Source organism: Bos javanicus, chromosome 14 (assembly GCF_032452875.1).
Source record: "Bos javanicus breed banteng chromosome 14, ARS-OSU_banteng_1.0, whole genome shotgun sequence".
Lineage (NCBI taxonomy): Eukaryota > Metazoa > Chordata > Mammalia > Artiodactyla > Bovidae > Bos > Bos javanicus.
In genome coordinates this window covers 1,564,538-1,589,940 of record NC_083881.1, presented here as the reverse complement: position 1 = coordinate 1,589,940, position 25,403 = coordinate 1,564,538, and the positions used below count along the sequence as shown (strand labels likewise).

Genomic DNA, 25,403 nt, shown 5'->3' with positions numbered 1-25,403 from the left:
GGGTGGCTTGCAAGCTACAGAAATTAATTCCTCACCATTGTGGAGGCTGGAAATCCGAGGTCAGGGTGCCGGAGTGGCTGGGTTCTGGTGAAAGCCCTCCTGGCTGAGGACGGCAGACCTTGCTACATCCTCACATGACCCAAGAGGCGAGAAGCCCTCTGGGGTCTCTCTTTTAAGGGCATTAATCCAATTCAAGGCTCCACCTGATCACCTCTCAAAGCCCCCGCCTCCCAACACCATCAGCTTGGGGGTTAGGATTTCAGTTAAATCGGGGCGGCGTATGCAAACATCCAGACCACAGCAACCCCATCACCAGCGTCTTCATCCAGCACCACAATTGGTCATCTCTGCCACAACCACCACTATAACCACCATCCTCACCAGCATCACCGTCTCCGGAGCCTCACTGCCAAGTGGCACCACACCTCCTGGCCAGGCCCCCTTCCTGGATGGTGGGGCAGGTCAGACACCTGAGGCCAGTGGACGGCAGCCACCCAAGGCCTCATGCCGTCCACTGAGGAGCCTCCCAAAGACAGCTGGACTCCATTTTCCTAATTAGGGAATGTCGGCCAGTGGAGCGGCAGGCTCACTGAGCACGCCAGTGACATCACTACTCTGCTTTATTAATAAAAGGGGGGGACGGACGCCCACTCACTGGAGACTGCAGCTGAGCCTCCTCTGAGGAGAACCCTCGGGCCCACGCTGCTTCCTGAGCTAACAGAGGCCTCCTTAGACCCTCTGGCTGCCCCTGGCCCTTTCGCTGCAGGGGGGCCTCAGCTCTTGCCGAGCTGCTGGCCCGGCTGCAGGGCTGCTGCTCGGAATGGGGGGAGGTGGAGAGTGAGCCTGGGGGCCCGGGGCCAGAACCTGCACCCAGACTACTTGCATGTGCTCCAGGGGTCCTGATCTGGAGATGGGGAGCAGGCCTCCTCCAAGGCTTACTGGGAAGCCGCAGAGATGTGGGCAAGTTGACACAGGCTTCCACCCTGCCAGGTTCAGACACAGAACACAGCGTCTCCAACACAAGGAGCCCTGCCTGCCCTCAGTGGTGGCCAGTGTCTCGGCACCTGGAGGCCTGAGCTCATGCTGCAGCCTTGGGGGAAAAGGGCACAAAGCCTGCCCTTCGCCTGCTCCCCAGCCCCTTGTTCCTCACACCTGTCCTCTGGGCCCCACCCTCAAAGTCAGGGTACCAGAGCCTGCAGAGGGACCCCCACAGGTGAGTCCCATGCTGCTCTGGGCACCATGGTCCCCCTCCTCCAGGACGCCAGCCTTTTGCTCTCCAGGTCCCTTCTGTCCTCCCAGCACCCCACTCTGGGAAGCTCCCCCAGGCCCTGGGCTGCAGGCTGTCTGGACAGGGCTGGCTGGCTGCAGGCCCCGGAGCGAGCAGAGTCAGGTTGGACAGGGAAGTCTCCGGCCTTGAAGGATGCCTCCAGCAGGCTCTCTGGGCTCCTCCCACTCCAGGACCTACAGCCTCCTGACTCCTGCAGCCAGAGATGACTGGCCTCAGCTGGACTGGGAAGAGCCCAGGACCCCAGCAAGGGATGGGCAGAGGCAGGACAGGCAGCTGCCGGAGGACGGGGCTGCTCTGGAGGGGCCCTGACCCTGGCTCGGGTGTGTGCCTGCCAATGGGGGACACAGAGGGGCTTGGCATAGCCCTGAGGCACCCCCAGGAGCTGCCTGAATGCACGGGGGTCTGCCCTGGGGGAAGCCCAGCTCTGACATTCACACCTCTCCCACCTGCCGTGAGTCAGCCACACAGTCACTCTCCGCCCCGGGACCACTGTCAGCAGGGCCTGGAGCCAGGGCAGAGGCGGGGGTGGGGGTGGGGCTGTGTGGTCACAGAGAGCGCCACGTCACACGTTGGGGAGGAGGGGCGAGGTCACAAAGCTCTCACCTTCCCCCAGGGCACAAGTGAGTCCCACACATGGTTCCAGGCTCCCTGGTCTTGCCCTCCTTGGGAGCTGAGAGAGCACACGAGCCAGAGTGGGGGCTCAGCCCGCAACCAGGGTCAGGACGCAGGAGTGGGGCCAAGGACTGGGGCTCAGTGAGGGACCAGCGTCAGGGTTCACCCAGGCCATGCACGGCAGACCCCTGGTTGCTCAGGAACCCTCCAGCTCCTTCAAGGTTCTAGGTTGGGGCTGCCTGCACTCCCTAGAGTTTCCCAGAAGGTGCTACACAGCCCCCAGAGACAGACAAAGCAAGCTCCTTGTCTGAAAGGGTCTGTGGGGCTGTTACAACTCCTGGCAGCTTCCACATCCACACACGCCCTGTCCCCAGGCCGGGAGACCATCCCTCAAGAGGGTGTGGCAGAGGGGTGACCACACATCACAGCCTGGCCTGTGGGAGGGGAGGGGCAGCCAGTGATGCCCAGACTCCAGCCACCACCCGGAGCCCTCTGCTGGGCCTCTGGCCTCTCCTCACTCTGTCCTGCAGGCCAGTTCCAGGCCCAGGCCCTATTGCTGGGCTTGTGCGCCTGCTAACACTACTAGAACGATGCGGCCATCCTCCACCGAGCCTGGCGTCTCCAGCCCTCCCTCCTGGCACTGCCCAAGGAGGCCCTCCTGCCCCAGGCCCACAGAGGTGGGCACACTGACTGGGAAGCCTGTGGCCGGCAGCGGGCCTCTGGACGCCTCCGTGAAATGGGGCCGTCATGAGGACCGTCCACCCACCTGGACTGGCCTTCTCCACCTTCAAGGGCTGTGCGCCCAGCAAGCCCGGGTGGGTGGGTGGGAGGCGGCAGGTGCTCCAGCCGAGATGGAGGCCCAGGCTGCTGCCCCAGCCAGTCTCCAGTTCCGGGTGGGGAGACCACACCGCTCTGAAACCACCCGGGCCCTCAGGCTCACTCTCCACCTCCCCCCATCCCGAGCAGCAGGCCTGCAGCTGGGCCAGCAGCTCATCAAGAGCCGAGGCCCCTCCTGCAGCAAAAGGGCCTGTTCTTTGGATGGCATCATCTCTCAAGCGCTATCAAGATCACGCTCTTTCTCCCACGAGTTCACATCTACTGCTGGGCCCTCTGGCCAATCTGTCATGTTACAGTACCTTTCAATGCCAGGATTCCCATGTTTTTAAAAACAGCTTTTTATTTATCATCTTTTTACTGATTTTCTCTACTTACTATCTTCCTTTCCCCCGTTTCCTTCTTCAATCTTAGTTTCCTCTAGTTCTCTGACTGCATCTGTAATGATCAATTTGAAGTCTTTCACTGTTAAAGCCCCCTTCTCACTCCGCCACCTGCATTTCAGGAGCATGGTATGTGGTCGTGTTTCCCTGTTTCTTTGTATGTTCGTAATGTTGGATTGGAAACTGGTCCTTTTAGGTAATGTGTCATACCAGCTCTGGGTACTGGTCACCCCAGACTGGGACTTGCCTTCTCTGCTTTGTGTCTTGCTGGCTGGCTCTTCTTAGGGGCTCCCCATCCCTGACAGAGGCTCTGATGCTCCTTCCCAGGGGCACGGCCTCAGGAAGGCCCACGGTCCCCCCCACCCCACCCACCCCACTCCATGGCGGTGATTTTGGCAAAGCTCTGACTGTGTGGTCCCTGCCCGCACCCAGCGGTTAAACTCCACTCACAGCTGGCCAACTGCTGTTTTCAACGATGCCCTGGGCAGAAGCTGCTTCTCAGACCAATCCCATTGCACCTGGCTCCTCTGAAGCAGATACTGAGGTCAGTGCTGGGGATTTCCCTGACCCCAGGGGGCCTGCAGTCCAGACTCTCTCCATGACGTCCGTCTCTTGAGAGCACCCTGGGGTGGGCCCCGCCACGCTCTGCAGGAGACACAGTCAGCTCCAGCAGCAGCACTAGCGGTGCTCCTGCAGGCCCAGCCCGCTTCTCCCCTGGCGAAGACCTCTGAACACGCTCGCTGCTGGCGGTGAGTGACGGCTGAGTGCTGCGAGGAGGGGGCAGCGGTCCAGGCCTCCGGGGCCAGCCCCTCAGCGTGGAACCGCCACATGGCTCACCCCGGGCACCTCAGCAGTCTGCCTGCGTCTTTGTGGAGACAGCAGTGGAGAATGTGACTCATGGACAGCGCGGCCCCCCAGAAGCCCTTCTTGGGAGACCTGTGCTCCATGGAAGCAGGTCAGGGTCTGTCTGACCACCCTTGGGCCTCCAGATGAGCTTGATGCCCAGCACACAGCAGGTACTCAGGAACGCTATGCCCTGTGCTGGAAGCCCACTTATGCACCAAGGAAACCCACTGCAGCTGGTGTCTGTGCAGCTGCCGGGCAGGCCCTCGGGGGTGGGTCCTGCTTGCCCTGTGCCATGGCCTCCCAGGAACAGAAGCAGCGCGAGTCCCTTCCTCCAACCCCCCTCCCTCCAGAAATATCTGGCTACTATGGCCTTGAGCTGCCTCCAAGGGGCTCTGGCTCCACTCCAGGGAAGCCTGGCTGACAGGTCCAAGCAGGAGCTACAACCAGCTGCCTTTCTGTCCTGCACCCACCCACCCATCAACCCCCCTGCCCCCACCACCCCGGCCATCAGAGCTGTGGGTGCGCAGGGCAGGGCCTCCTGCTTCCCACCCCCAACAGGAAATGCAGGTGAGGTGGGCGGTTCACCTCGACCCTGCAGGCCAGATCAGCCTTCTCCATCTGCACAGCCTCCAGGGCCTCCCACACTGAAGGTCTAACCAGACCCCCGAGGCCCAGTGCAACAGGGGAGCAGTGGTTCGAGGAGCGCCAAGGACAAGCTCCCTCGGCCAGTGGTGGTGGCTGCTTACTGACCGGCCATGACACAGTGGGGACGGGAGCAGGCTGTGTGGGCAGGACGAGAATCCGGCCCAGGGGCTACGTCTGGTGGGGACCGAGCACCCCCAGGGGCCTAGGAAGCTGGCCCACCCCCAGCACTGTCCTGCGGCTCCAGGCGGCTGGACTGGGGCTGGCCGTGGGGAGGGTCTCCGTGTGTCCATCCCTCACATCCAGGCTGCTGCCCCAACATCTGACCCTGCTACACGCCCACAGCACAGGGGACACACGAGTGCAGAACGGGTGCGAGTGCACGCTGCACAGCTGTCGCCCCCACACGTGCGGGAGACCGACGTGACGGCTCAGCAGGAGGCGGTCTGGCCCAAAGAATCGGCAACGCCACTTTGAAAATGACCTGTGCTTGTTTCACAATCTTCACACACGCGTTTTCAGCAGGAAACACGGCTCACAGAGCAGTGGCAGGCCAGCCATGACTGTCACCTCAGTGTTTGGAAGGACGCAAAGACCAGAGAAACGACCACAAACCAAACCCTCGCCTCCCCTCGGCTCTTGCGGGAACAAGGGTGTCTCAGTGTGATAAATAACAGGAATGAAAACTGTGTGTTCAATCAGCTGCCCAAACAGAAGGCAAATGCTGAAGAGCCCAGAAAAGGATGCCCACTTCCGATTCATTCAAAGAGGGCGGCCAGGCTGCCCAGGGTGCTCCGTCTGCTGACAAGCGACCAGGCTGGCCAGGGGCGCTCCGTCCGGTCATGAGTGACCAGGGGCTCTCTGTCTGGTGATAAGGGACCAGGCTGGCCAGGGGCACTCCGTCTGGTGACGAGCGATACAGAACAGAGGCATCAGAAGCGTAGGGAGCACAGCGAGTCTCCTGGTACGGGTCTTTACAAGAGCGGCCCCCATAGTCAGCTTTCCCCACGTGAATCACTATGGGGCCAACAGCTCAAAATGAGAGTTCCGACGCTGCTAGGCATCTGAGCAGCTCCTTTTACTGTTCTTGTCACATCACCTAAGACGAACTTCTGAACGCCTGGTCCAGTTTTACTAATGCAGAGGCTGTAAATGCAAGTTCTAGGGACTGAGGGACTATGGACCACATACAGGACTTGGAGCCAAGATGCTCAAAACACTGGCAGCGCTCTGGGGCCCCACACTGCGGCAATGGGCTCCCCAGTGGCCCGCTCCTGCTGGCTCTAACAACTCTACCACTGCATCCTGGGGCCCGAGGCCCAGGGCAACTTGGAAGTGAGGCTCACTCTGCCAGGAGAGCTGACGACTGACGTGGGGACAGGGCCTGCAACGCCACAGGCAGGGGCCACCCGGACTCTCATTCACAATCAAGTCCCACCCTCAGTGACCTGCCTGACCCAGGGCTGGCCCCCAGACCTGCATACAGCCCCAGGGCGCAAGCAGGGGGCTCCTGGGAAGTGTCAGCCCCATCAAGCAGCAGTGGGGACCGCAGTCAGTTGGCTGAAGGTGGCCCTTCCCCGCTTGGACAGACAGACATCCCTACCCTTGCACACTGCAAGGCTCAGGCAGCGAATACAAGCTGGGTGGTGGCCCCTGGAGGTTCTGGGACATTTTGGGTCTGGGTGGGCCCTTCAGGAAGACCTCCTCGCACTCAGGTGGCAGGACAGAGCACACGGCAAAACCTCGACGGGGCAGGCTGTTCCAAGAAACGTGACCCCGAGACCGCAGGTCAGGCCTCGCCGGCCGTGGACGAGCCGGGCAGTGGGGAGCAAGGCTGGGTGCCGCGAGGCCCAGGGCGCTCCCAGGGCGCCTCGAGCTTGACTGCGGCTGCGGGGGCCCCGCCCCGCTGCGCCTGCCACCGCCTGCTGAACACGGAGCGCAGCGCGCGCAGCTGGCCCAGCTCCTGCACCGAGAAGCAGGGCTGTGCCTCTGCGAAGCGCACCAGGGCATCGAAGGACACCGCCGCCTGCTCCCAGGCCGCCCTGTCCACCCCCCCAGCCTCTGCTGGCTCCAGGCTCCCCGAGGCTGCGCTCCCGAGGCGGGCTGGGGCGCCTGCTGTGAGCCCGGGGGTGTGCGTGAAGGCCTGGTCAGGGGGCTTAGTCCTGAGCCGCTCGGGCTCCTCCTCAGAGGATGAGCCCTCCGTGAGTGCAGCCTCAGGCCACAGCTTCCTCCAGGCCCGGCTGAGGACGGCGCCCGGCACCGCGTCCCAGGCGCAGGCCACGTCGAGCACGGCGTCTTGCACGCTGCAGCGCGGGGCCAAGGCCTGCAGCCTGCCGCGGGGCGTGACGAAGTTCCTCATGAAGTCCCTCCGAATGCCCTGGTCCATGGGCTGGAGCAGGGCGGTGACGCTGGCGGGCAGGAAGATGGTGAACACGTTCTCCGAGGCCAGCTCAGCCTCGCGAGGGTGGGCCCGGGACCCGTCCAGGAGGAGGATGGCCTTGCTGTCCTCTGGCAGGGCCATGGCTCGGAAGTGCTCCTTCACTGCGGGCACGAAGATGTTATGGAACCAGTCAGCAAAAATCTCCTTGTCCACCCAGGCGCTGCCTTGGGCCTTGTACACAACGGGCAGATGCTGGAGGCCCTGCACCGCCTTGGGGCTGCCCCATTTCCCGACCACCAAGGGTTTGATCCTGTGGGAGCCCGTGGCATTGGCGCACATGAGGACGGTCAGCCGGTCCTTGCTCTGTGTGGGCCCAGGCGCCGACCCGCCCTCTGGGCTGGGGCTGGGGGAGCAGCGCCAGAAGAGGCCAGTCTCGTCAGCGTTGTAGACCTGCTCCGGGGACAGGCCATGCTCGGCGGTTAAGCTCCGGAAGAACCCACAGAACTGCTCGGCTGCCTGCTGGTCGGCCGCCTGCTTCTCGCTGGACGCATCCAGCTTCTTGATGCCGTGTCTGGCCTTAAAGCGCCAGAGCCAGCCGCCAGAAAACACGCAGGGCTCGGTCAGCTGCATCTGCTCGTAGAAGTCCTTGGCTTTTTCGATGAGCATGGGGCCCGAGACGGGCACGCCCTCAGACCGCTTCACCAGGAACCACTCGTACAGCACGCGGTCCAGGTGCTCGAGCTTGGGCGTGTGCAGGGTGCGGCGCTGCGCCAGCGCCTTGTCCGAGTCGGAGCTGGCGAAGAAGCGGAGCAGCTGGGCCTTGTGGGCCCTGATGTCGTACAGGGTGGACATGCCCACGTTGTACTCCTGCATCAGCGCCCGCCTGCTCTCACCCTTCTCCAGGCGCCGGCAGATGTCCATCTTCTCCTTCAGGGTCAGCACCACCCTCTTGCGCTTCTCCCCAGGGCTCCGCCCGGCAGCCGGCTTGGAGGCCATGAGGAGGGGGCTCGTCCCAGCCAAGGGGTCGCGCCTGGGCAGGGGCTGGCGGCCTTCCTGCCTCTTCCTCCCCCACCCTCGCCTGCCGGTGCTGACGAGGGCCAGCACAAGTCAGGGCCCCTTCTTGGCTCCTCTCTCAAGCTCCAGCAGCTTCCCAACCCTCTCTGCAGGGGGACCAGCGTCAGCCACCCTGGGCGTTCCCACGGCTGGACCTCTGGCCTTCTCTGCAGGGATGGTGGCAGCGACTCCCCTCAAACATGGACCGGAGAGTAGAGGGCCCCTGGGAGCTGGTTTCCAGCTAATCGAGGTCTCGCCGCCTGAGCCATGGGGGTCTCTCTCTCGCACATGGTGCTTTATCAGCTGGAAAGCAAAAGGGGGAAGAAAGAGAAACATCACAGGGCACGTGCCTCGGCCTCGAAAGCACGGCCTCGGCACTTTACCTGCGCTGAAGCAGCCACTGGCGGGGTCTGGGGGACAATGAAGAGAGCTGCCGGCGGTGACGCAAGAGGCCAGCTCGGGGGCTACTGGGCTCACTGGCTCTTCTCAGCTTCCACGGTGACCTTGGAGTCGCTCGCTACAGCTCCAAACTAAAAGTGGCTCTCGGGTGCAATCTGACCTCCCAGGAAAACGTGACGGGTGAGGCTACTGAACAAAGCTGGGGTGTCACCAAGCGCTGGGACCCGAGGGTCACGTCCCACATCCAGACTCAACTTTCCCTCCACAGTTGCTCACTGGGCCACCCAACATGAGCGCCTTCATAAAACCCTTGTTCCTTAGAGAGCGGCTGAGGCAGGGGCAAAGGAGCTGCAGTGGGCAGGGATTCCTCTAGGAGTCTGGGGCTGCAGAGCCTGCAAGCCTCTACAGAAACAAGTCCCTCAAGCCCTCTCTTCAAGAGTAGGCTACAAACTCCTTCTAGAAAGATAAGCTCAGTGGGCCTCAGGCTCCTCCCAGAGCCAGGAGGGGCTGCCAGTCTCTCAACTACTGGTCCCCACAGCCTCGGACACCTCTGGTCACACAGTCACATATGAGCGTGCAAACAGCACTCACACCCACTCTGACCTGGGAGTGACTGCCAGCACGTCCCACCGCAGAGAGGCAGGCAGCGCTCACAGCCACTCTTCCAGGCGGGACCCCCACCTCACCTCCCTCCCAAACCCTCACGTGTGGCCCCACCCAACTTCATGCTGTGGGTGAAGCCACAGGACTACTCACATGTGGAATGTACAAAAGCAGCCCTTTGAGACCACAGCTCAACACAAGTGAAGTGTTTTCAGATGTAGCAAGACTCCCAAAAACAAACACTAGGCCTGTCAGCAGCCAGCCCCAGATTCATCCTTTGAGCCCTCTGAGTCAGTCTCCTGGGCTGCAAAGTGGGGGTGCTGGTCCTTCTGGGACCTGTTTTCATCCTAATGGCTGTGTGACAGTGTGACTGTGCACTGCCTGGCCCCATGAGGAGCAGAGGGGATGAAAGGCCAAAATCCATCCTCAAGAAGATGTGTAGTGCAAAACCACTATAAAAACCAGGAGGAAACAGGGGGCCCCAGTCACGTCGGAGGGACTGACTCTAAGCACAACAGGAAGGAGGAGGAAGGACCAGAGAAGGGGACTCAGTGCCAGAAACTGCTCACTGGGTGCCTGACACGAGGCGTGTGCAGCAGGAGCTAGAACACACCGGTCCTGCTGGCGAGGCAGAAACTTCCTTTAAAAGTGACATGCAGGTATATTACTTCTGAAGCAACTTACGCTAAAAGGTACCATAACACGGCAAGAACAATGAAGACCGTTTGAGGCCTCGCTGTGGACATCCTCCTGTGCCATAGGGGAGGGTAGGAGGGGGCAGGGGGCAGACTGTGGGCAAGAGAGAGAGCAGCGAGGCACCACCTGCATGCGGCCCCTTCCTGCGAGCAGGGAGTGGCTCGTCCTCAGAGAAGGCCTGCGGAATTCAGGGGGAGCAAGTGAGAAAGCACCTTTCTTTGGGAGCAGCCAACAGCGTGAGGTCGGGGCAGGGGTGGGGGGTTGACTATCGGGAGAAGTGCTCAAGACACACGTTCTGGCCCGAGGAAGGGCTGGAGTCCTGGGAGGGAAGAGGGGCTGAGCAGGGGTCCGCGCTCAGGCGAGGACGTCGGCACACCCTGCAGGGAAGCGAGGCCGTCGTGGGCGCAGTTGTGGGGCCCAAGCCTGGGGCAGCCTAGGGCAAGGGACCGGCTCGGTTAAGAGACGAGGCCTGTTCTGAGAACGCTCCTATTCCGGGGACCACGTCTGGGGCAGAAGGGCAAAAGCTAAAAAGAGAAGAAAGAGGCCAGGGCTCAGGCCGGCTCCTTCCGGGGGAAAGGAACTCGGACGCCGGTCCCGCCTCGGGCCGGAATGCCGGCCCGGCTCGGAGGGAGGCTGCGGAGGGACCAAATCGGTTCCGGGGGACCCAGGTGCTCCGCACCAGCAGCCAGGCCCCGAGTTCCGGCGCCCGCCTCACCCGCCACACCGGCCCAGAGCTCGCTCACCTGCGGACGCCTGGCCGCCGCCGCCGGCCGGAAGCACCCCGCCCCGCCCCCCGCCGGCCCGCGGCCCCTCCAGCCACTTCCGGGGCACTCTAGGCGTCTCGGAGGACTCGGCATCTCTGTGGTCTCGCGGGCGGCCGGAGCCTGCGGCTGGCTGCCCGGGCCGGGTGGTGACCGTACCTGTGGGTTCGGTGATGGGTGCATCGCTGGGCGAGGGTGGCAGGAGGCTGCGGATGGGGGAAAGCAGTGCTTGAGCCCCTCCCTTTGCGAAGCCCAAAGGCCAAGGCTGTTTTTCTCCTCCCCAGCCTCCACTAGAGCCTCCCGTGTGTTAGTCGCTCAGTTGTGTCCGACTCTTTGCGACCCCATGGACTGTAGCCCACCAGGTTCCTCTGTCCGTGGGGTTCTCCAGGCAAGGGTACTGGAGTGGGTTGCCATGTCCTTCTCCAGGGGATCTTCCCGACCCAGGGGTCAAACCCGCGTCTCTTAGCTAGAGCCTCATCCTCCCCTAATTGAGACGATTTGGATGATAAGACTTGAAGCCTTGACGCTGTAATGAGTTGAGATTTGGGGACCTTGGAATGGGGTGAATGTATTTTGCATGAGGGGCAGAGGACGTCCGAGCCCGAATGCCCAGAGCCCTGTGTCACTGGGTCACCTCACTTGTTATCAGTGACTGTGGATGCTACTGAGTTACGATTCTTGAGGTGGGAGATTATTCCGGTTATCCCATGGGCCGGGTGTCATCCGTCACAGGCTCCTCATGAGGAGGAGGAAGGAGGCACAGGGCTGGAGAACCATGGGACCATGGGAGCTGAGCCAGAAAAGGAGATGTGAGGCCAGACACAGGAGGAAGGGGCCGCGAGTCAAGGAATGCAGAACTTCTAGGACTCGGAAAAGAAAAGGAGGCATTCTCACCGGAGCCTGCAGAAGAACCAGCTCTGTGGACACCTTGAGTTCAGCTCTAAGACTCATGTCAGACTTCTGACCTCCAGAACTGCAAGATGATAAATATGTGTTGTTTGAAGCCAAGTTTACAGTCACTTGTTATGGTGGCAGCGGGGAACTTAGATGGATTTTCATAGCTTCTTGCCTTGGCTCCCAGGATGCTCCCACCCCTGGTCCTCCTTCCTCACCCTCTCCTGCTGATTGCCACCTGGCCAACTTCATCTCTGGCTCTCTCCTCTCTGTCCACACCCACTCCCGGGGTATCTCCTCCAGCCTCACGCTGTGCCTATCAGCAAAGGCAGGCGGCGAAATGTACGCCTCCTGCCAGGACCCCGCCCACAAGCTCTAGCCGCGTGTGCCCTACCCAGCGCCCAGCGTCCCCTCATAGCCTTCTAACGCACTGTGAACCAGCCATCTCTAAACCTGGGTGCACACCCCTCCCGCCCCGCGAGCTTCAGCTTCACCTTCCCCACCGGAGTGAATAGCAGCTCGACGTCTCCATCGCTCCAGCCAAAAACCCAGCCATCCCCGCCCTCTGCCTCTCACCCCCTTCCCCCAACACGCGCACTCTGGCCTCCACATCCAGGCAGCATCTGGCCTCTGCCAGCCCCTCTCTCTGGTCCAGGCCACTCTGTCCCCGCGGGGCACTCTGCTGCCACCTTGTGGGCACAGGATCACTTGCGCCTCCGCGAACCTGCATAGAGCTCCCTTGGAAGCTCCCACCGGCTCACTGGGACCTCAGACCTTGTCTCCAGGACTGAGTGCACTCTGGCAGAGAGGAAGGGGTCTGGAAGAGACAGGAGGAGGAAGACCATCCCCTGGTGCCACATGAAGCCTGACGCGGAGGGCCCCCTCCCCTAAGTATCCCCCCAGTGGACAGTGTCTGGCCCCCAACCATGCCAGATGGTCCCCAGCCCGGAAGTCTTGGAAAGGATCTGGCTGAGTGGACGTCCCCACATCCCGTGCGCCCCAGAAAGGTCCTCCTGGGCCACCAGGCCTGGCTGGGTCCAGCTGTCACTGAGAGAGTCAGTTCCTAGGCAGTTTGATAAGTCCAGCGTCCCCAGGGAGGAGATAGGGGTCTGAGGTTCTCAAAAAGGAAAGAACAAACTTTTTTTTTTTCTTTAAGCCCAAAACTGATAATTACACAACAAACAACTCAGTTTGTACTATGGATTATATAACAACAATGTATTCTGCAGGAGGACAGTTTCTCCTTTCTGAAAACCTTCTGACTAATCCTGATATTTTAGAATGTATATTAGGGAATGGGTCTGGTAGGATCTTTCTATTGTTAAATTCTAATGCTGTCATCCTAAAATGTAAGTTGTGGGAGTGGGTCTGGTAAAATTTTTACAACCTTGAGACATTCTTTTGATCTATTGTAATAACTAAAAAGTATACAGCTCCACTCTCCGTCCCCCTTCTGATGTCTGTGTCAGAAGCTTTGTCTGTCCCTTTTTCACTTTAATAAAACTCTGCTACACAAAAGCTCTTGAGTGATCAAACCTGGTCCCTGGTCCCAAAGCTAAATCTTCTTCTTCGGAGATCACAAACCCAGCACCGTTCATCCTAAGTGTCAACTACAAATTGGCACTTACCAAGAGCATTGCCAACGACTGAACAACAAAGGCATTTGCCATCTGCCTCTACAGAGATTGAACCCCATGCCCTATAGCTGCTGACCTTCAACACCCCCCGAGGGGGTTCAGGGTGGAGGGAGACACTCTGTGCTCCAGGGAATCTGGTGGGACGGGTCTTTACCTAGTTGGATGTTTTTAGGAACAGATTTTGTGATCTCAATCCTTGTATCTCCTCTTATCTACAGAAGCACTAATCCCTTCCTGGTGACATCAGATTCTCATGATTAACAAAAACCTTTTGTAAAATGAGTGCTTCATGGTATTGAACTCCCCCTTCCCCAAAACCTTATATATTGACTTTCCCCCACTGCCGCTTTGGAGCAGTCTCTCAGAGCTGTCTGAGATGCTGCCTCCCGGGCTGCAGTCCTCATTTTGGCCCAAATAAAACTTACCTCACAGCTCTCAAGTTGTGCATCTGTTTTTAGTCGACAGTTATGGTGACCGATGAAACAACCCAGAGTGGACTTCCTTCCTGCGACTGGACTCCACAAGGAACCGGAGCTGTTGTACCAGCAGCGGCCCCTTGCACCCATCTGCTTCCTCGGGGAGTGCAGACGGATTTGGGTAAAGTCTCTCCTGGTTCTTGAATCTCCCGTATTGGTTGAGATTCTGAGTTTTATTTGGCGGTGGAGGCAGTTACCTGCCCCCTCCCACCAGGAAAGACTCTGGGGTGGGGGGGCCTGGGTGAAATATCCGGGGCATACCCACTCATGGTCTACACACTGAGAGGGGCTCAGTTGAAAGATACAGAGGAATTCCCACCCAGTCAAAAGCTGCTGGGTGGGGGGCTGGCTGAAACACGCTAGGAGAATTGCCCACCCAGTGGAAAGGTACTGGGGAGGGGTGCTCGATTGGGAAAAAAATCAAGGAATACCCAGGGCTCGGCTGAAAGATGCTGAGGTCGCTCCGTTGTAGGGGACTGAACGGTGTTGGCTGAGTGGTTAAGTAAGAGGCTGATATGACACTAAATTTGACTGCCATTATAGAATTTGTCAGGGTAAAAGTGAGGAAAATACATGAGAGCTTTGCTCTGAAGAAAAGGGACAAGACTCCTCCCGGCTGGTTTTGGTTTTCTCAGATGACTGAGAAATGTACAGGAGTGGTGGAGGCCTAGTCCTCATATCATGCAGTAGTCCCATAGGGAAACCCACTCATTAACTAAAATACTTGTTCATCTGGGGGTCGCACATAAGAACTGCCATTCAGTGACCTGAGCAGCCACGGTGGTCTTAGATTGCTGGAGGCAGAATCCGAGACACGTAAGATGAGCTGAAGTGACTCTGGAGTGACTCCTGGAGGAGTTAAGCTCACAAGCGGCACGTGGGCCCACTACACAGGTTCACTAGTGACTTTTATCCCTGACAAATTCAGCTTAAAATGGGATACAGAAACTCTCAAAAATAGAAACAAAAGGATGTCAGAAAGCCAGCCTCTGACTAACACTCATGTACAATACACACAGAGCTCATACTCGCAAGTACCTAGTTAATTGGAGAAATTATACTGAAAGAAATCTTACCCTAAAATGGCCAAATTGGGGTTCTTTGATATTCTAAAAGTTTTTGCGTGTACAATTAGAAGAGGCCGGCTGTGCTTTGACTGCTATCTAAAAGCTTCTAAAGCAGGAAATGATAGAGTAACTTCTTTGCAGCAAATCAACAAGAAATTGCTTGAAACTATCGGAACTAAAAAGGCTGCTGGCACTCACTTTGCAGGTCGCAGGTCTAGGGGAACGGGGAGGTCACGTTCGGCATTTATGCCATTTGGCTTTTGATTTGGGGGCATCACTTTACCATCTTTTTGGGGCACTCTTGCCACTTGGCTTTTGATTTCTGGGCATCTCTTTGCCTTTTGTTTCGTTTGGAGTGTGACTCCTGGATGGTGAAGTTCTGGTTTGGTTTGTTGGTTTGGTTTAAGGGCACAGACATCTGGTACAAACTGTTCGAGCTAATATGTGAATTTCTCACTCTAAGGTTCCACACCCCACCTGGGAACCCCTTGGGGAAATTTTTTAAATGACTGGCTAATCTATAGTTATGATCCAATGACAAGAAAAGTGGCCTAAAGATATTAGATCTTTATTGACATAGGATAGGAAAATGAACTGAAGTTCCCTTATGTCCAGGACTTCCTCCTGTAATCAACAGCTTGGGGCTGATCAAACTAAGACACCTACTTCCCCAGAGGGACAATCCCTGCTGGGGCCAATCTGCCCTTGTTATCAGGGCCAAGTTGAGTACTAAATTTTGGTCTCAGATCAGATCAGTCGCTCAGTCGTGTCCGACTCTTTGTGACCCCATGAATTGCAGCACGCCAGGCCTCCCTGTCCATCACCAACTCCTGGAGTTCACTCAGACTCATGTCCATCGAGTCAGTGATGCCATCCAGCCATCTCATCCTCTGTCGTCCCCTTCTCCTCTTGCCCCCAATCCCTCCCAGCATCAGAGTCTTTTCCAATGAGTCAACTCTTCGCATGAGGTGGCCAAAGTACTGGAGTTTCAGCTTTAGCATCATTCCTGCCAAAGAAATCCCAGGGCTGATCTCCTTCAGAATGGACTGGTTGGATCTCCTTGCAGTCCAAGGGACTCTCAAGAGTCTTCTCCAACACCACAGTTCAAAAGCATCAATTCTTCAGTGCTCAGCCTTCTTCACAGTCCAACTCTCACATCCATACATGACCACAGGAAAAACCATAGCCTTGACTAGACGAACCTTTGTTGGCAAAGTAATGTCTCTGCTTTTGAATATGCTATCTAGGTTGGACACAACTTTCCTTCCAAGGAGTAAGCGTCTTTTAATTTCATGGCTGAAGCATCTTTTAATTTCATGGCTGCAGTCACCATCTGCAGTGATTTTGGAGCCCAGAAAAATAAAGTCTGACACTGTTTCCACTGTTTCCCCATCTATTTCCCATGAAGTGATGGGACCGGATGCCATGATCTTCGTTTTCTGAATGTTGAGCTTTAAGCCAACTTTTTCACTCTCCACTTTCACCTTCATCCAGAGGCTTTTTAGTTCCTCTTCACTTTCTGCCATAAGGGTGGTGTCATCTGTATATCTGAGGTTATTGATATTTCTCCCGGCAATCTTAATTCCAGCTTGTGTTTCTCCCAGTCCAGCGTTTCTCATGATGTACTCTGCATATAAGTTAAATAAACAGGGTGACAATATACAGCCTTGATGAACAGTTTATTGATTATTGGCTAATTGTTTGACTGTTTGAGCACACGAACACATAGGACATGAATGAGGGGGTTATTGGGATTGTATTTTCCTCGGTTTATGTAAGTCTCAAGGAATTTGGAGTGGTGGGCTCAGACACATACACATGATTTTCACAAATGCTGGTTGGGTTTGTGAACCCAACCAGCTAACCCAAGGGTTAGCTCCCTTGGCTAAGAGGAGACTCTGCCCTGGGCCCACCGGTGTAATAAACTGCACTCCACTATCCGCATTGTCCTTCTGAGTGAGTTTGTTTCCAGGAATGCGTGGCTACAACAATTTAGGTTACTTTCTCTTGTATTTAGAATTATTTGATTTGTAAGTACTTACTTCTTTTTCTTTTAAGGCCAATTAGATTACAGCTCATTTACAAATTGATCTCAGCAATCAGCAATATTATAAAAAAAAAAAAAAAAAGACACACACTGAGATATACATTCATCCAAATAGACACAAGAGGTCTTATAGCTTTGCTTTCCAAACTTAGTTATGAATAAAAAAATGTTTGGAGTAAGATTTTAAAATCCCCTTTTTGTTCGTTTTGGTTTCAGGAATTAGATATGGTCTTGCCTGCTGAATCCAGGGATGGGGGAGCCTGGTGGGCTGCCGTCTATGGGGTCGCACAGAGTCGGACACGACTGAAGTGGCTTAGCAGCAGTAGCAGCACAGATAAGTGATCCAGAGAGCTCTGGTCTAAAGGTATAGGAGGAGTTATTTCCTCAGGGCAAGAATTCTTAAAGAGAGAAATTTTTCTTCAAGTTTCCTCTGGAGTCTAAAGAACATTGTGACCACATTGTCAAAAATTGTAATTCTTATTTGGTGACCATAGTTTTATAGCCAAAATTTAGACTAACTAGACCGAAATTAAATAAACAAACAGGGTGACAATATACAGCCCTGACGTACTCCTTTTCCTATTTGGAACCAGTCTGTTGTTCCATGTCCTGTTCTAACTGTTGCTTCCTGACCTGCATACAGATTTCTCAAGAGGCAGATCAGGTGGTCTGGTATTCCCATCTCTTTCAGAATTTCCCACAGTTGATTGTGATCCACACAGTCAAAGGCTTTGGCGTAGTCAATAAAGCAGAAATAGATGTTTTTCTGGAACTCTCTTGCTTTTTCCATGATCCAGCGGATGTTGGCAATTTGATTTCTGGTTCCTCTGCCTTTTCCAAAACCAGCTTGAACATCAGGAAGTTCATGGTTCACATATTACTGAAGCCTGGCTTGGAGAATTTTAAGCATCACTTTACTAGCGTGTGAGATGAGTGCAATTGTGAGAAACGCTGGACTGGAAGAAACACAAGCTGGAATCAAGATTGCCGGGAGAAATATCAATAACCTCAGATATGCAGATGACACCACCCTTATGGCAGAAAGTGAAGAGGAACTAAAAAGCCTCTGGATGAAGGTGAAAGTGGAGAGTGAAAAAGTTGGCTTAAAGCTCAACATTCAGAAAACGAAGATCATGGCATCCGGTCCCATCACTTCATGGGAAATAGATGGGGAAACAGTGGAAACAGTGTCAGACTTTATTTTTCTGGGCTCCAAAATCACTGCAGATGGTGACTGCAGCCATGAAATTAAAAGACGCTTACTCCTTGGAAGGAAAGTTGTGTCCAACCTAGATAGCATATTCAAAAGCAGAGACATTACTTTGCCAACAAAGGTTCGTCTAGTCAAGGCTATGGTTTTTCCTGTGGTCATGTATGGATGTGAGAGTTGGACTGTGAAGAAGGCTGAGCGCCGAAGAATTGATGCTTTTGAACTGTGGTGTTGGAGAAGACTCTTGAGAGTCCCTTGGACTGCAAGGAGATCCAACCAGTCCATTCTGAAGGAGATCAGCCCTGGGACTTCTTTGGCAGGAATGATGCTAAAGCTGAAACTCCAGTACTTTGGCCACCTCATGCGAAGAGTTGACTCATTGGAAAAGACTCTGATGCTGGGAGGGATTGGGGGCAAGAGGAGAAGGGGACGACAGAGGATGAGATGGCTGGATGGCATCACTGACTCGATGGACATGAGTCTGAGTGAACTCTGGGAGTTGGTGATGGACAGGGAGGCCTGGCGTGCTGCGATTCATGGGGTCGCAAAGAGTCAGACACGACTGAGCAACTGATCTGATCTGATCTGACACTCCGATAGATACAGAAAAATTTATGGCCTGTCTGGAGGAAGGGGTGATTAGTATATGTTTTCTCTTAGGCGATGAGTAACCTAGATACGATCTTCAAGGTTCCCCTGTCTGGAGGGGGTCTTATCCTTCTGTTGTTGTTTTCATAGGCACTAAAAACAGAGTTTAGAGTCCACTGGAAAGATGGCCGAGCATGATCAGCATGAACAGGCCTAAGATGGAGTCCAGGCCCTATGAATTCCTTCTTCAAAATGAATTTCAGGTTCACATGCATGAACTGGGAAATATTCAGTATTAAATGCCTGTAAGTTAAATATTAGTATATCTGTTACAAATTTGTCAGCAAAGAAATTACCTTGCATGAAGAAACTTCTAAAAAAATGTACATGAAATAAGAACTCTATTAGGAATGTCTGTCTAAAATAGTCTATCCAGACTGGGGTAACTTGAACTTCTAAGGGTTGTGCTTAACCAAGTGTTGGAAGTCTATTGAATAGCTAAGTCATTTCCAAATAAAATAAGAATTTGAAACATTTACTACTAAACACTACCTCTTATAGAGAAATTAAAGAGATTTAGGATTAAAAATAAATGATGTTTGGTGCTATCCTAAAATGTTCTCTCTAAGAAAACAAAGGTTTTAGAAATTATCACTGGTATTTATGCTCACCAGTCTATAAAATGCTGATATAAAAATCAGTTTTTGGTTGCTTAAGGGAAGTAGGAAGTGTGTTTTCGGTAAAAAGGGTATGAGGAATGAAATTGCATTTTGTGAAGGGAAAAGGAAGTAAGCCTAACTTACAGGTGGCTTTTTAGATGGACGACGACAGTAATGGGTACAGAAAGGGATAAGGTTTGTGAAAAGTCAACCCTGAGGAAAAGTTTTGTATATGGTTATGCTAGGTAGTTAGAATAGGGAAAAAGAGTCCAGAATGGCAGTGGCTAAAAGACAAGGAAGGGAAAAGCCTGTGAAAATAGAAAAAAGGAACGTCCGAGGACCGGGGTGAAGACCTCAAGTGGAACAAACAGCACTCCTGGCTAAGCCCAGTTTGCATAGGGCAGGCCCCGGGGAGGAAGAAACATAAAAAGAGTAGCCAAAGTGCCCGTGCTCTCTCTCTCTCTCCCGCGTGCTGGCGCACTCCTCCACTCTCTTCTCTTGGCGTCTTTGGGGTGGCATGCCCTCACGCTTCGAGGATGGATTCTCCTGCTATCTTCTAAATAAAATAGAGCCGTAACACTGATTTGTCTAAGAGCTAGCACTCATCTCACATGCTAGAAAAGTAATGCTTAAAATTCTCCAAGCCAGGCTTCAGCAATATGTGAACCATGAACTTCCTGATGTTCAAGCTGGTTTTAGAAAAGGCAGAGGAACCAGAAATCAAATTGCCAACATCCGCTGGATCATGGAAAAAGCAAGAGAGTTCCAGAAAAACATCTATTTCTGCTTTATTGACTACGCCAAAGCCTTTGACTGTGTGGATCACAATCAACTGTGGGAAATTCTGAAAGAGATGGGAATACCAGACCACCTGATCTGCCTCTTGAGAAATCTGTATGCAGGTCAGGAAGCAACAGTTAGAACAGGACATGGAACAACAGCCTGGTTCCAAATAGGAAAAGGAGTACGTCAAGGCTGTATATTGTCACCCTGCTTATTTAACTTATATGCAGAGTACATCATGAGAAACACTGGGCTGGAAGAAACACAAGCTGGGATCAAGATTGCCGGGAGAAACATCATAACCTCAGATATGCAGATGACACCACCCTTATGGCAGAAAGTGAAGAGGAACTAAAAAGCCTCTGGATGAAGGTAAAAGTGGAGAGTGAAAAAGTTGGCTTAAAACTCAACATTCAGAAAACGAAGATCATGGCATCCAGTCCCATCACTTCATGGGAAATAGATGGGGAAACAGTGGAAACAGTGTCAGACTTTATTTTTCTGGGCTCCAAAATCACTGCAGATGGTGACTGCAGCCATGAAATTAAAAGACGCTTACTCCTTGGAAGGAAAGTTATGTCCAACCTAGATAGCATATTCAAAAGCAGAGACATGATTTTGCCAACAAAGGTCCGTCTAGTCAAGGCTATGGTTTTTCCTGTGGTCATGTATGGATGTAAGAGTTGGACTGTGAAGAAGGCTGAGCGCCGAAGAATTGATGCTTTTGAACTGTGGTGTTGGAGAAGACTCTTGAGAGTCCCTTGGACTGCAAGGAGATCCAACCAGTCCATTCTGAAGGAGATCAGCCCTGGGATTTCTTTGGCAGGAATGATGCTAAAGCTGAAACTCCAGTACTTTGGCCACCTCATGCGAAGAGTTGACTCATTGGAAAAGACTCTGATGCTGGGAGGGATTGGGGGCAAGAGGAGAAGGGGACGACAGAGGATGAGATGGCTGGATGGCATCACTGACTCGATGGACGTGAGTCTGAGTGAACTCCGGGAGTTGGTGATGGACAGGGAGGCCTGGCGTGCTGCGATTCATGGGGTTGCAAAGAGTCGGACACGACTGAGCGACTGAACTGAACTGATAATGTTTTCTTGATTCCTTGGACCTATGCCTATCAGCCACATGTTTTCTATCATGGACATCTTCGCATCCATTAAAAGGAAAACTCCCACAGTTGTGGGGAAGATCTATATGGTTAACACCAGGCTATGGTCATTTAGGTTTAAAGGCTCCTCTATGTTGGAACGGTTAAATCATACTAAAAATGATCGACCTGCTAATTATGAGACAAAACTGGGTGCTTTATGAACTATGCCTATTATTACCCATAGAGAGAGTTTTTGGTATGGAACTCAGGGGATTTGTGGCACTAATTTATGGCCTTCACATCTACAGGGATGGATACGAAGGTGTAGCCTGGGATTCCCATGAATTTTAGCTCATACATGTTAACAAATTAGACGTAACCCTAACCAATCTACCATTGGTATGATCCCAGTGCGTCAAAGACCTGTATTCTACTGGTATGACCACTTAGCAGCTTGTGTGTATCTGTGTGTGTGTGTGTGCCTTCAATGGTGTTGGAGGATGTAATCGACCATATCTAAGCCTTAACAATTTCCATAAGCTTTAAATGGTAGTAACCGGGCTATTAGCCTATTGAATTCTGTCTCTATGATGAGAAAGGCAGTGCTAGGCAACTGCAAGGCCCTTGACACCTTACAGCATCTCAGGGAGATATCAGTGCTATAATTCAAATCGAATACTGTATTTTGGTACCTGATAAATCCTTTAATGTAACACATTTGAACCACGTGAAAAATCAGATTTCTGCTCTAAGTGATTCATTCCCTAGTCTTGAAGATATTTTAAAAAAACTGGTGTGGGAGCCTCATGGCTAAAATATTTACTTTTAATTCCACTTTTAATTCCACGTTATTAATATACCATTTGTATTTTGCTTGTTTCACAAGATTATTATTTCTTGTATTACCAAGTATATGACTGAGCCTCCAGTGGAAATGATGACTAGACTTGAAGCAGTTGATCAAATGAATAGCTCGATATATGATCAATGACTGTAATAGTGTAACTCTAGGTATGAAAAGATGCAACAAAGGAAGTACCTTCCTGGACCATAAGTAGAAGACAGGTGTCCAGAGATCTTTGACTGTTAAAACCTAGTCCAGTAATAGCACATTGAGTGTTTTAGGACAAAAACCTTCAGAACTGGGAACGAGCCTTCCCAGCAACGCGGGACGAAATGGTCATGAAATGCCCCCCAAAGTATGGTCGGATGTATGACCACAAGGGGGCCATGTCAACTACAAATCGGCACTTACCAAGGATCTGGTGATTCTTGGGAATCTGGTGGGACCGGTCTTTATCTAGTTGGATGTTTTTAGGAACAGATTTTGTGATCTCAATCCTTGCATCTCCTCTTATCTAGAGAAGCACTAAATCCCTTCCTGGTGACATCAGATTCTCATGACTAACAAAAACCTTTTGTAAAATGAGTGCTTCATGGTATTGAACCCCCCCTTCCCCAAAACCTTATATATTGACCTTCCCCCACTGCCACTTTGGAGCAGTCTCTCAGAGCTCTCTGAGATGCCGCCCGGGCTGCAGTCCTCATTTTGGCCCAAATAAAACTTACCTCACAGCTCTCAAGTTGTGCATCTGTTTTTAGTCGACGTAAGCTATCATCACCAGCCTCCGAGTCCACGGGACTCCTGAGTGCTGGGATCCTCGGTTCTCGGCCGGGGCCACACTGGGCACAGTAGAGCCGCTCCCCCAGGTTCTGGACCCTCGAGTGGGCAGACCAGAGCCAGGGCAAGGGTCTTTCACGGCAGAGGGGACTTTACCTGGGGGGTAGGGGTGCGGCTGCAGCTCCTGGGCTCCCCGACTTCACTCTGCAGGGATGTGCAGGGGGGCACCTCCTCAGCCACCAGGACCCTTCGGGACAGAGACCAGCCCTCGTCTCTGAGAACCACCACATCGGGGCTTAGGGCTTCAGTGTATGAATTTGGGGAGGACACTGTCCAGCCCCTGGCCCCTCAAAATTCACATCCTTCTCACATGCACGGTGCACTCATGTCATCCCAAAAGCCTCAGAAGCCCTAACTCATCACAGCGCCAACGCGAACGCCTAGAGCCCAAAGTCTCCCCAGTCTCTCATCGCACGTGGCCGAGTCCAGGTGGGATTCATCCTGGCAGATTCCTCTCCAGCTGCGAATCTGTGAAGCCAGACGAGTTAATACAGCAGTGGGATAGACTGAGAACAGACATTCCCACTGCAAAGGGGGAAACTGGAAGGAAGGGTGGCGGGTTCCAACCCCAGCAAAGCCGCCAGTCCTGCCCGGTGTCAGCTGACGACTCTGCTGTGACTGCAGGCGTCGGGCAGCGCTCTTGACCTGTGCCCCTGGACACCAGGAGACCCCCATTAGGGCAACCGAGAATGTCTCCAGGCCCTGCCAAAGGTCCCCTGGGCCGCAGAAATAACGCCCCTGAGAACCACTGCCTCACAATGACCACTTCATATCAAATCACATCAACAAACACAGATGCGACGGTCAATGTTTGAAGAATGAGGTTTCCAGGCTGGTGCTTGGTGCTGGGTGACTTGACTACAAAGACAGATAAGAAAGGTCCCAGCCCAGGGCACCCCGGCCCTGGTGAAATGGAGTGAGGGTGGGGTGCACACAGGTGGCCCCAGTGGGAACAGCAAAGGAACAAGCATTTTGCTTTCCATGTGAGGCAGTTGAGCCTGGGGGGACGATGGCCTGGGGGGTGATGGCCTGGGGGGCGGGCGATGGCCTGGGGATTGGGGGGGGGCACGGGGTTCAGGAAGTTCCAGGTAGGCAGCCCGGGCAAGGAAGGTGTGCCGTGCTTGTGCCACACTCACCTCCGCTCAAGGTCGGGTTCCTCTCTGTCTCTGGCCCCAGGCTCTTTTGGACAGAGCCCAGCCTGTGGGAGCCGGGGGCCGGGGGGTGGGGGAGACCCAGGGGTGCTGAGCCACGGGAGGGCCGGGTCTCAGGTTGCCCCTGCCATCCGGGGCTGCCCCCTAGTGAGGCACCCACCTGGCCCTCAGCCTCCCCACAGCCCAGGGAGCCCCTCCAGTGCTCACCCTCCAGCAGTGTCCTCTCCACCCGTGACATGCCCTGGCCCTTTTCCAGGGTAAATCAAGCAGGGGAGTAAGATCTGCTCCCTAGGCCATCTGGGGGCGAGGAAGATCTGAGGAAGCGAAAGGCACTCTCCCCTGCAGGGAGGGGCTTGCTGCCCCCAGACTCACGCCAGGGCCAGCAGGTACTTGGTGTGGCCTGGGCCGTCAGCCCCTGCCGACACTCCAAGGGGTCCCGGGAAGACTGCTCACAAAGGTCAGATAAAGGACAGCAGGGATCACTCCTGGCCCCCAGGTCAACAGTGGTCGGGAGCCACCGGTCCCACCCTCCACCGCTGGGTTCGGAGGAATGCGGGAAGGGCCACATTAGGGAAATTAAAATGGAAGAAGTCTTGTTCAGGCTTCAGAAGCAGGAGATCAGACCTCTGGCCTGCTTCTGCCTTGCCTGGTCACTGCGTGGATTCTGTGCCTGCCCGCACGCAAAGAGTCAGGCGACACTTTAGATCAGAAAGGGAGTGGGTCTTGGAATTCTTGAACCCCTGAAGGGGTTGGTCTGGCCAACCTCCCGGGTCTAATTCACAACGTGAAGCAATCAGCATTGTAAAACTTCTAAAAAACAGAGCTGCATTTTTGCTGATGATGGTATCAGTTTGCAGCCTGGGCTTATAAGCAGGAGCCCCCAAAATTGCAATCTGAAGTCTCACCCGTGGGGTGGACGCACCGCTGGGGACCCTTTCCCAATTAGGACTCCAGATTGCTGGAGGGTCTTCCCAGAGCTTTTAAGTCTGGATAAGTAGTTGGCCCAAGCTGGTGATGTTTAATAAGCTGTTAACTTCTCTCTGTTCTATTTCTTTCTTTGCTTTTCTTTTAATGACTGTGTATTAGAATTAAGTCAAACAGTCCTCTGTTAAAAATTGAAATTGTTTATTTGTGTGTAACAAGTGGTTTCTTTCATTAACAAATCCGTCAAACCTAAAACGATTTTTGGCAATACAGGCGGGTTCCCAGAGGCTGGCCGGAGCCGCTGATGGGAGAAGGCTGGGAAAGGGACACAGTCAGTGCCACCATGGCCCTGGCGTCCTGGTGTGGCCAAAGAGCTGGCCTGCTGATGAATCTCCCACCCCCAGGTCTTAACCGGTGGAAGCCTTTCTAGGCTCCTTATGGAACCGCCCTCTCTGCGATGGTGGAGAAGCTGCCTGCGGGCCTCCTCCTGGGGTGGCTGAGAAATGGGCCCCGTCCCCGGCAGGCTCTGCCTTCTGGAAACATAGAGAAGGCCAGGGAGGGTGCAGCCTGTCAGGCACTGCGGATCTGCCCCGCCCTGGGGCCCGGACCATTAATGTTGACCGTGGGCAGCTGCCCCCCCTGCCAGCAGAGCCCTTAAAGCCGCCCAGGCTCTGCTCACCTGAGCCCGCCACC

At 54.3% G+C, this 25,403-nt stretch overlaps 1 protein-coding gene across 4 annotated transcripts; it reads right to left on the bottom strand.

Moving 5' to 3' along the window:
• Positions 1 to 5,077: 5,077 nt before the first annotated feature.
• JRK (Jrk helix-turn-helix protein) lies at positions 5,078 to 12,898 on the bottom strand. 4 transcript variants are annotated; one of them, XM_061438456.1, is made up of 3 exons: positions 11,392 to 12,395; positions 10,657 to 10,703; positions 5,078 to 8,341 (listed from the first exon to the last, which is right to left on the bottom strand). In XM_061438456.1, the coding sequence occupies exon 3, from the start codon at positions 7,979 to 7,981 to the stop codon at positions 6,395 to 6,397; it is 1,587 nt and encodes a 528-aa protein (XP_061294440.1). In that variant the 5' UTR covers positions 7,982 to 8,341; positions 10,657 to 10,703; positions 11,392 to 12,395; the 3' UTR covers positions 5,078 to 6,394. The 4 variants fall into 4 exon arrangements, with proteins under 4 accessions (XP_061294440.1, XP_061294441.1, XP_061294437.1 ...); XM_061438457.1 differs by having other exon boundaries at positions 10,657 to 12,898; XM_061438453.1 differs by lacking the exons at positions 10,657 to 10,703; positions 11,392 to 12,395 and adding an exon at positions 10,480 to 10,534.
• Positions 12,899 to 25,403: the final 12,505 nt, after the last annotated feature.